At 39.6% G+C, this 12,063-nt stretch overlaps 1 protein-coding gene across 2 annotated transcripts in view; it reads left to right on the top strand.

The window, feature by feature from the left end:
* The window catches only part of LOC134099575 (uncharacterized), a 7,455-nt gene extending 4,689 nt beyond the window's left edge, over positions 1-2,766 (top strand). The window contains exon 3 of one of the 2 annotated variants that reach the window (XR_009941140.1): positions 2,316-2,766. Coding sequence is in view for 1 of the 2 variants with exons in the window: in XM_062552491.1 (XP_062408475.1) it covers positions 27-591 (565 nt within the window). In the remaining variant the exon portion in view is untranslated. Of the gene's footprint in view, positions 1-26; positions 1,074-2,315 lie in introns of those variants that run through there. The other variant, XM_062552491.1, reaches the window with a different exon arrangement.
* The last annotated feature ends 9,297 nt before the right edge of the window (positions 2,767-12,063 follow it).

Raw genomic sequence — 12,063 nt, 5'->3', positions numbered from 1 at the left:
TTTTCCCATCTGTTACCCCTTTGTAGCTACCAGTCAGGGAGCGCTAACCAGGTTGCCATAGCCTTCAACGCACCTGTAGATAAGTGTGCTGACTACCTCGATAACAACTTCCTCCACACATATCCTGGACGCACTGTGAGGAATGCTCTTAACAGTGCTCAACGTCTCTACGTCGGTCAAGAACTGATTGCAGCTAAACCAAGGCCCATTCCGGGCATAATTCCACCAAGAAACCAACATTCAGAATATGTTCTCCTGAAGTTACCCACTATAAATACGTCTCCCATGAAACAGCTCCTTAATAAGGACAAAACAGGTTGTGTGGTGTTCTATACTTATAATTCCCCTTGTACAAGTACCTGCATCAGACCTGGGAGCTGTTATAATATCATAGATGCTCTAGACATGTTCAAGCAACACAATGGTCCAAAGGCTTTTGTCTTTACAGAGGTATGGAAGCATGATTGTGACAAAGATATTTCCACCAACCTTAGAGAAGTCCTAAAGCGTGTCCCCCTCTATCGTTGTAGAGATAACAACAATTGTGTTGCTTGCACAGCTGACAATCTTAATAGCTGTACACGGAAATAGAAAGAGGAGACTGTGAGGACAGATTTCTAAGATGCTTTATATAATATAAGGTCACAGGATGAACACAGAGTAAAAAGAATGTTTCGTTTTGGTAGAAGACCAGCTTAGCAATGTCAGAGAGACTTGCGCTTTTTTGTCTGAGGAGGTGCATGGTAAACATGTTATTGTTACCTTTCCACTGTCTGGATTGCTTTTAGCAAATTCTTAAAATTCTGCAATAAGCCTTTATATAAAAAAACATATATTAAAATGTGTAAAAGTGTTTTGTTGCATTAAGTGTGCCTATTGGTGGATAACCGTGTGTGTGTGTGTGTGTGTGTGTGTGTGTGTGTGTGTGGTTAGATTTAGATGCACTGCTCCATCATGTATTTCAGGATTTTGAACATGCTTCTCTCTAGTTTTTTTTTTTATTTTGATTTGATTGGGTGTATCGTAACTGATCTGCTATTCTGCCATGGCTAATAAACTGATTAAAGCATCAATATTGTTTTTATTCATTTAAAACTTCCATTTTAAAGCATTAATCTAGACAACTAATGTATCTTTATGGCACATTAAACATCCATCTGATGAGCACCAAAAGTATAATCAAGTCTACAGCAGCAGATTCCAAATATACTGTAGAAATACAGTATATGCTCCTTTATGGGGCATGGAAGGGGTGCATACCATCCATCTGTAATCCTACTGTGATCACAAATGGGCAATCAGTTACCGTAATGTCAGAGGTGAATGTAAGGAAAGGAGAACACTACAGCAGGAGAGCAGGAAAAGCCCTATACTGTATGTTATGAGTCTTTGACCTGACCACTCTGTTAAGTCCATCATTACACTAAGGGCAAGGGGTCTGCAGGCTAATATACCATCCGTCACATCTACCTCTCGAGAGCACATCAGAAACTCTCAGCTTGGATGCCAGAACAACACCGTTGTTGTTGTTGTTGTTGATGAGACTCCAATTGTTCCAATCCCATGCAGAACAGTCTCTTAAATTGCATACTTTCTGGCCCCAGCTGTGGCGCGGCTGGCTGGGGCACCTGAGCCGTGCGCCTACGACCCGGGTTCGGTTCCCGTCGAGTGGTCCTTTCCGGATCCCGTCCCTGCTCTCTCTCCCACTCACTTCCTGTCAATCTCCACTGTACCTATATCATTAAAGGGCATAAAAAGCCCCCAAAAATATACTTAAAAAAAAAAAAAATGACATACTCTCTGGGGCAAAACTATGGTAAACCCAGCCTGATCTGCCGGCGTTTTGGATTTCGTCCTGCAGCTCAGGCTGGAAACCTGCAAATCTATCTCGCCTGCTTCCTGTCCTGGGTCCAATCACAAACTAGCTTATCCAAAAGGCGCACCTGGATCGTTGGTCTGATTGGTTAAAGGACTTTATAAAAGCGTGATATAAAAATTAAGAGGTTTGCGTGTGTACCTGAGTGTTTTATTTCTTGTTTTCTGCTATCTACTGTAGCTATCAACTTGGACAATTAATCCAATATGTCATAGCCTTCAACGCATCGGTGTTTAATGTGCTGTATGAAGTTGTTTAATTTTATTTTTACTTATGTACCAAATGAACAGACTGTTTGTGTGTGTGTGTGTGTGTGTGTGTGTGTGTGTGTGTGTGTGTGTGTGTGTGTGTGTGTGTGTGTGTGTGTGTGTGTGTGAGTTTGTCTGTATGTGTTTCCCATCTGTAACCACGTTTCCCCATCTGTTACACCCCATTGTAGCTACCAACCAGGGAATTACTCCTCCGATTTCCAGTATGCCATTGCCTTCCAAGCGCCTGCACATACTATAGAGGAGTGTGTTGCCTATCTCAATCACGACTTCCTCAATAAATATGACAGAGATATTACCACCAACCTTCAAGAAGTCCTAAATCGCGTCCCCCTCTATCGTTGTAAAGAAAATGATGAAAAATGTAAGGTTTGTACAGAAAAGAATGTTAGGTCCTGTATGAACCCCTGGAAAGTGCAGACTGATAAGACAGATTTATAAGATGCTTTATATAAGGTCACACAATGAACACAGAGTAAAAAGACAAGCCTAGCAATGTCACAGAGACTTTTTGTCTTGAAGAGGTGCACGGTAAACATCTTAATGTTAAACCTTTCCATTGTCTGGATTGCTTTTAGCAAATTCTAAAAATTCTGCAATAAGATTAAAGAAATATTAAAATGTGTAAAGAGTTTTGTTGCATTATGTGTGTCTATTTTCACAGCCATGCCCATGTGACAGATTCCTCTGTGTTCAGTCTTGATTTCACTGAAGTATTTTTTCTTTGCAGTTATTATTTTTTTTGAATTCATGACTAATAACAATAAATACCCATAAAGAAATCATTGGGAGGCTAGAGCAATAGTTTCAGAATGTAAAGAAATGTAGAAATACAATGCATATTATGGTTGCATCCCAACAATGAATTAGTAAATAGACACAGAATATCTTTATCTGCTGGAATTATCCTGAACTACTCAGCAAAATGTAAAAAAAATGCATTCACATGTTATATTTAAATAAGCATTAATTTATGTAAATATAAAATCAAGCTTCTCGGCCAAGTAAACTTGTGTAGACTGTACATTACAAGGAATTTGGTCTCTGCATTTATCCAATCCATGAATTGGTGGACGCACACAGTGAGGTGAAGCACACACTATCCAGAGCAATGAGCTGCCTTGATACAACGGTGCTCGGGGAGCAGTGAGGGGTTGGGTGCCTTGCTCAAGAGCACTTCAGCCATGGATGTGCGTATGGGAGAAGAGTGCTCAACCACTTCCCCCACCACATTTTTCCTACTGGTCGGGGATCAAAACAGCAACCCTTCGTTTACAAGCCTGAAGCCCTAACCAGGCCACGGCCACCCCTATGTCTTGAGAATCAAAAATGTTTCTATTATCAGGGTCAATACGTGGGAATAGTCCATGTTCATATGATATTTGTGGGCTTTGGAATAAGTTCATATGCTCTGCAATTTGTGTGACAATGGCCTGTCTAGAGGTGATGCCTCGCCGCATCACGAGTAACTGATGTCCCTTAAAAGTGATGAATGAGTTAGCAGGACATACAGTACATTTCTCATAACTGTCTCTGCTTGACTCCTCCATCCTCAGTACATTCCATCCTCATTTTCTTCACAACATTTATAAGAAGGAGGGGTTAGAACAGGAGGAAGGGGGGGAGGATGGACGAATAAAGAGATGGGATGCACCCTATGGCTTCCCTTGGTGGCCGGTAGGATGGAGTGTAGTTCTCAAAATAATCACCAGGGGGCTGTAAAGTTTACAGTTTTTCTCAGTTGGTTTGCTGCTTTTCTCACATCACTATTACAGTTTTTTCCAATCGCTAACAAGCGTTTGTCCATTCATTTGACACATTTTCAAAACTCTAAACACAGACTCTCACCTACAAAACACAATTGGCCAAATGGATCATTTTCCTCTCAAAAGCACATCCCATGTTCTTACACCACATTTTGTTACATATACACTAACTCGTAATTTCTCTGCAAACACTAACTTTACCAAAACACTGGAAACCTGACTCAAAATGAAGTTATTTTGTCAAAGAATAAAGCTTGTTTTCACTTCACAAGATACATGCAGTCAATCAGAGTACACTAGGTTTCAAAATACTGGCTACTGTTCACATTACAAAAACTGCATAGACTTTTATGTTTCAGTTTTACAGGTATTTGCATGCAAAACATGCAATCCAGCATTTTTACACTAAATTTATTGGTTGGGAAGTGGGAACTGTATGTCCAGATGTAATGTTCACGTTCAAATGCATTCCAGTAAAAAGCAAATCTTTTTTTTTTTTTTTACTGTTCACTAGGCCTACAGGAGGTGCAGTAAAAATACTGTTTACAGTATACTATGATAGAACAGAAAAAAGTTTTACAGCATTGCAGTGAACAAAATATCCATGAAACACAAGAGCATTCTGAACAAAAAACAACAGCAAAAAGCCCAGATAAAAAGGGGGTGAACAAAACAAAAAGCACAATATTACTGTGTCTAATCTCTGCACCTGCTCCTCTCAGGGCTCCTGCACCTCTCACTGCATCTCTCACCTGGCCTGCTCTTTTCCCTGGGCCCCTTACTCTTACTCTTCCTCGTCCAGACATTACAGTATTTGTCTTTTTCTGTTTCTGCTTCCAAAAACATCACCTCCTCTTTTTACTGTGTGTCAATGTAATAGAGAGAAATAACCCCTGCCACTGAGTCTAAGATAGACTGGAATCAGCTGTGGTTGGCCCAATTTACCCAACATAAATCATCTGTGTGTCAATTATTCGATTGTTTGTTTATTATCAGCTGAGATATATTGCTTTTGAATTGATAACATTGCAGAAGCAGTGGTTTTTATACTGTATCTAAGGTTTGGAATATTGTGTTAACTATTGTGGGATGTTGTGTGTTAGCATTCGAAAATAATACAAAAACGATCCATTATTTTGTTGGGAGGTATAGTTTGTCTGTAAAGAAAATGTAAGCATTGTGAAAATGTATTCAATGACTGCATACTGTGTGAAAACAACATGAAATGTGTGAATGGTATGGCCACAAAAGACCGATGCTGTGCTAACTGTGTTTAGAGTTTTGAAAATGTGTCAACTGAATGGACACACTCTTGTTAGCGATTGAAAAAAACTGTAACATATGAACAGCAGTTAGTGCATTTCTCAAAACAATTAGTGCCATCAATACACCTGATGGACAAGCCAGTTTGTGTGTGTGGGTGTCTGATTGGTTGAAGGACTATCCAAGCATACATAGTCATTTGAACTATGCCCCTTGATCATGCTCTTGTGCAGGAGAAATACAGCACAGACTCCCCAGACTAATGTTCAATCTCAAAAGATTGAGCTTAGTCTGGTGATAACCAGGCTAGAGACATGGCACATGTAACCATTTTTTTCTTGTTGGCCTTGAAATACTGTAAGATGTCGATCTAATAAGGAGATGTAGGCCTCAAATGTGACTGCTTTCACAAAATACAAAACATCTTGTTTCACTATTTTTTAACTTGTATTTAAGTTTTAATCTGTCCTTCATATGCCTATACCATCAACATGAATTTGAAATTGATATCAACACTAGTTGCCTGTAAAATACAGCAAAATACAGTTTGTTTTAAAACGTGACATTGCTGCATAGTGTGTTTGTTCGTCTAGCACTCTGAGGCCATGTGGTCTGAGATGTGAGAAGAGTGTGTATCTGTAAGCCCTGAAGGGGTGCGTTAGCATTTCAGCATGTAGCGTGACTTCACATAAGGAGCTGTGTTTCCCGGGGTTGTGAAGAGCAGTGTCTGGACAAGTCAAGCAGACTCTCACCGCCCCCTCTACTGCGGTAAAGTTAGTTTAATATTCAACATTCTTTTAACATTCAAAATTCAAAATGACCGAAAATGACTGAGGAGCATACCAATGAAATTCCCTCATGTGGTAGACTCCAAATATATGGTTTTTGCATGTCCCATGTGCCCCTGTCCTGTAGATTTTATGACATAATTGTTTTATGACACAAATAAGGCTACTAATCTTTTATGCTCCTTGGCCAAATGACCTAATGACCCCAAACCTTTTAAGGATCATACAAACTGGTCCCCCACACATGCCACAAAGCTTGGTTTTCCAATTAACCCTTTCATTGATTTTTAATATTTTTTTTCCATTCTATAAATCTATTATGCTCCTTGGTACATTGACGGACTGACACCAAACCTTTTTTAAATAATACACACTACTCCCCTACCCATGCCACAAAGCTCGGTTTTCCATTTAACCCTTTCATTGATTTTTAATATTTGTTTTAATTCTATAAATCTATTATGCTCCTTGGGAAATTGACCTAATGTCCCCAAACCTTTTTAGGATCATACAAACTGGTCCCTCATACATGCCACAAAGCTTGGTTTTCCAATTAACCCTTTCATTGATTTTTAATATTTTTCCCATTCTATAAATCTATTATGCTCCTTGGCAATCAATGAAAGGGTTAAATGGAAAACCAAGCTTTGTGGCATGTGTAGGGGAGCAGTGTGTATTATATTAAAAAGGTTTGGTGTCAGTCGGTCAATGTGCCAAGGAGCATAATAGATTTATAGAATGGAAAAAATATATTAAAAAATCAATGAAAGGGTTAATTGGGAACCAAGCTTTGTGGCATGTGTGGGGGACCAGTTTGTGTGATCCTAAAAAGGTTTGGGGTCATTAGGTAATTTGGCCAAGGAGCATAATTGATTAGTAGCCTTATTTGTGTCATAAAACAATTATGTCATAAAATCTACAGGACAGGGGCACATGGGACATGCAAACACCTATATTTGGAGTGTTCCACATGAGGGAATTTCAATGGTATGCTCCACAGCCATTTTCGATCTTTTTAAATTTTGAATATCAAAAGAATGTTGAATATTAAACTAACTTTACCGCGCCAGCACCTCTTGCTCCACACACAGCCTGAGAGGTTCATACAAGCCTACAAACCATCAACCAACTGGTCCACAACCAAACTGGCACTGGGGGAAAACATGGCAAGTCCAACCTCTGTCTTTGTACATCTCTTCTGTTCATCTTTCTCTTTTTTTCATCCTCTCTCTCAGTCTTTGTTCTGTTCTCTTTCACCTGTCCTCACCTCCTCTACTTAGTTTTTTCTTGGAAATGGAAAGAAAGACTTAGATGTTTTCATGTGTGTGTGTGTGTGTGTGTGTATGTTTGAGAGAGAGTGGGTAAGTGAGTGTGTGTGTGTGTGTGTGTGTGTGTGTGTGTGTGTGTTTGTTATTTCCATATAATCAAAGATCGTATAGTTACTAAGATGAATCATAAAGGGGTTTTTCAATGGAATGAAATGGCCCCCACTTCCGCCTCCTAAAGGGGCGTGATCAGTGACGAGATCATCGGGTTAGAACGGTGTAGAAGCAGCAGAATCAGTGTGCCGGTGGTAACAGCGTGGCCTGCGCAATTAGCGGAGGAGACAGGGACAGATCGTGAGCAAAGTTATTTTTCTATGTATTTATCTCGCTGGAAAATACGATTTCAATGTGGGAATGTTAGAAAGACGTGTGCCTTGTAGAAGATGGGTTCGTTACTTGCATGGCTGAATGTAGGGCTAAGGGAATGGTCATAATCCGAGATAAGGTTTATTTCTCCCGTTTGCCTCCTAAATGGGAGTGGCACTAAATTTTGTTTGCTAAATTTCTTGAGTCATGAGGTTGATACACGGGGGCATTTAATATGGTATCAATATGGTTTTGTTTCTTTTAACTTGCATAAAACACTGTCCTGCAGCTTATACACAATGCAGCTAATACACATAGGTGTGTGAGGTGTGTGAGTAGTGTATTTTGTGTTGTTGTCCATAGGTGTTTGAGGTGTGTGAGTAGTGTATTTTGTGTTGTTGTCCATAGGTGTGTGAGGTGTGTGAGTAGTGTATTTTGTGTTGTTGTCCATAGGTGTGTGAGGTGTGTGAGTAGTGTATTTTATGTTGTTGTCCATAGGTGTGTGAGGTGTGTGAGTAGTGTATTTTGTGTTGTTGTCCACAGGTGTGTGCAGGTGTGTGTCTTCTCCTGTGTTTGCTCTGTTCTGATGTCGTCTTGGCTCAGAGTAACGGTGTTGACATCGGCACTCTCGGGAAAATCATTGACTATTTCAACACCAAGTGAGTGACCTCCACAAGGGTCAACAGCACACAGCTCTGGACACATCTAGTTTTGCAAAAAATACACAGAAAAATAAATTGCAAATGCTGGATTATTTCAATATTTTTTTTCCAAAGGTAGAACAATTATTATGTTTTTCAGAGGTGTGAGATATATAGATTTATTCCCTTTTTGATATGTTTCATTCATGTATTAATTCATCTATATGTTTATATGGCTGTGTGTTTACTGCAGGTTCAATCCTGAAAATAAGCCATATGCCTTGGCCATAAATGTCCACCAGGATTACTGCTCCTCGAAGTTTGACTCCATCCAGGACAGGTTCCTCCCCAACGACACTCAGCAGGTGGTCCAGAAGGGTCTGAAGAAAAGCTTTTATAAAGGCCAGGAGCTCATGGCAGCCATGACGGTGCCCATGAAAGTCCAAAAGTTCAGCATCCGTGCTGAGTATATACTGCTGTACCCACCCGACCCCAGCAAGTCCCCGTTGCAGGTTTTGTTGGACAAAACTGGAACGGACAGCTGTGTTGTGTTCTATTCCCTCACGGCCCCCTGCGTGAGGTCCTGTGCCAACTTCAACGGCGGCTACAGCCTCCTCCCTGGACTGGACCTGTTCACCAAGCACCAGGGCCCCAAGGCCTTCGTCTTCTCACGGCCCTGGAAGGATGACAAGGATGCTTCCAGAAGCTTGAAGGAGATTGACCAGCGTGTGCCACTCTACCGTTGCACTCCTCAGTGTGTCGCCTGTAGGGGTCATCAGGGAGATGACCCTATCATCCAGAACTGCATTAATTAACACAAGATCACCCATATCATCCAGAACTGCATTAATTAACACAAGATCACCCATATCATCCAGAACTGCATTAATTAACACAAGATCACCCATATCATCCAGAACTGCATTAATTAACACAAGATCACCCATATCATCCAGAACTGCATTAATTAACACAAGATCACCCATATCATCCAGAACTGCATTGATTAACACAAGATCACCCACATCATCCAGGACCACATTAATTAACACAAGATCACATCAGCCATATTACCAAGGACTGCATTAACTAACACAGGGTGACACACATCACCATAGGCCTTAACACATGTCAACTCACAATGATGTTGACAAAAGTATTTTGGGGTGGCCATACAAATAATTTGATACATTTTCATATCTGTAAATATAGCAACATTTTAGGCCACCATACAGTATATGCCTGTTTAGACCAATATCGTGGGATTCCATTTTTAATAAAAAAAAAACGTAAGGTTTCTGTCATTTTGCACAGAATGTAATGTTTTTTCCAGTATGACATTGTGCTAAATACAAATTATTTAATTGTCTAGGTAAAAAAGAAAATCTGTAATATGCTGTTACAATAATTTCTTGAATGGAACAGAGACAAATTGTATCTGATTGTGAAACGTGTTTGCAAAATTGGTGCTCAATAAAATATTCTTGCTTGTTTGTCAGTTTGACACTGTCGTCAGTTCAACACTTGGTGTACAGTGGTGGGAGGTGTGAAGTGAGTGGTGCATATCTTTTTCCTAAGAGTAAGCGCAGTAGCGGCAAGTCCCCTATTTATCATCAGTCACTAACAACCTGAGGAGGTTCAGCCCAACAATTTTCAACATCCAGATTGGCGTTATGAATCCTGACTTCTGTTCAGATCTGGCCACAAGTCCTTGTCGATATCACAAGTGATGTCATATGGCTACGGCCGAACAACACCATTAACAACCCCACGCTCACTCGTGCTATATCGCTTAAATAACATTATATTTTCATGTTACTGTATAACAGGGGTCATGTTCTAACATTAAAATATTATTATTGTGAAATAATGTGTTCATTTCATGCAATAACATGATACCTATCTTGTTTAAACATAAAGAAGATATTTCATGAGAGACTTTCACGTAATTACTTGATACTAAGCCTTTTTTTGTGTGTGTGTGTGTGTGACAGCGATGCGCCACCGTATACTTCTCACTGACAGTATTGAAATGCCTGTCTTTTCCGATATATAAAGTTTATCATAACTGCTAAAACACATTTTTTTTTTTAAACCTTCCACCCTTTTCTCAAAACTGTAAATACAAACCCTTGCTCTCAATTATTTCTTTTCTTCACTGGATTTACAGTAAATGTTATGAAATGTTTCAGGTTTTTTTAAGATGCAATATGCATTTACTGTATTGAAAGCAAACAAACCAAATTTTCCTGGAGTTAGAGATATGAGCTGCACTGAACACTGTTTTTTCCATGTTTTTATATAGTGTATAATGACTGGTCAGTAATGATTTCATTTAGACTGCTCTGAAGACACTGTTTGGTTTTGTGAATGTAGTTTGAGATTTGGGGTTTGGGGAAAGTGTGGACGGTTTAAAAAAATGTGTTTTAGCAATTGTGAAAAACCATAAACCAGTCATTCCAGAGGAATTCTGGGGAGGAAGCATAGCAGCTGACTGGCTTCATCTAGTGTTAACTTGTGGGAATAGCATGCAGTTTGACAGACTTTTCCCATTTCTCCTTCCATTCATGACACTTCCATTCAGACAAGGCCATGCATTTCACATAAACAAATGAAGCATTCACATTAAGGGGCTGGGTGGTAGGAGCTCTTATCTAGGTGGTAAACTAGCGGAAATTAGCGAGAAATGCTAACATTGCTTACTGTGTCGTGTTACATTTAGGCCTACATATAATCATTCAGTGCCTCTACAATATTGTTTGTTGCAGCAATAGGGGGTGGTAAGAGTTAGATCAGCATGTCCAACTGTTAGAAGTGCTAAGAGAGGAGGCACTGAAGAGTTGGGTCTTCAGGAGGGTGAAGAGGGAGCTACAGTATTTACTGTAGGGCTATACAGTGCCTATAGAAAGTCACCATACCCTTTTGAAATAGTTACTTTTTTTGAAAAAAGTAATCAAATCCCATTTAAAAAAGCTTGATTTACAAATTTAGCTGTACAACATCAAACTAATGGGGAAAAAGACAACATAATTAATTTAAAAAATGAAGAAAGAGAATAACAGGGTTGGATAAGTCATCATACCCCTGATTTAATACTTTGTAGAGCTTCCTTTTTCTTTCATTACAGCCATGGAGTCTTTGCATGTTCTTAATAACCAAATCAGGATGAATTAACAGTATACCATTTGAATTTGAACAAATGGTTATTTGGACATCCAACAATCCTTGTACATCTCTAGCGACATGACAAGACGCGGCTGATACTATAACAAGGGCAAGCAGGTGACTAGAATCTTTTTTGTAATGATGTGCTTGGACTGGCCGTGGAGTCAGATCACTAATGCTGTTCTCTAGCAGAGAGCAAAGACTCTGGCTAATAAACAATATCTCGTATCTCATTAGAGCACCACAGAAACTCCACCAATGTGTGCCTATATTATCGCATTTTTTATGCAAACAACGTCAAACTTGTCACTGCACTTATTTGTAAGACACCTGTTCTGTTTCAAATCAATCGGGACAACGATTCTTCAGATAATGCAGCACACACACACACAAACTGTTTGGATGGTGGAATGTGTGTGTATGTGTGTTTGTGATAATGTGCTGAATGTGACAAATTAATTCCCAAGAGTCCAAGTTTTCAAATGGTGCATAATATGACTATGTTATACAAAAACAATTACATGCATAAACATTGTGTGTGTGTGTGTGTGTGTGTGTGTAAATCATGTGGCTATGTAGATGTTCGATTACTTCCCTGAACCTAAAGTTCCATTGCAGTTGTTTTCACTTTTGATTCACCTAACCTCGCAAAACCTGTTCTCCT

Source organism: Sardina pilchardus, chromosome 13, assembly GCF_963854185.1.
Source record: "Sardina pilchardus chromosome 13, fSarPil1.1, whole genome shotgun sequence".
Taxonomy (NCBI): domain Eukaryota; kingdom Metazoa; phylum Chordata; class Actinopteri; order Clupeiformes; family Clupeidae; genus Sardina; species Sardina pilchardus.
Note: the sequence above shows the minus strand (reverse complement) of the source record. Positions and strands in the feature narration are given on the sequence as shown.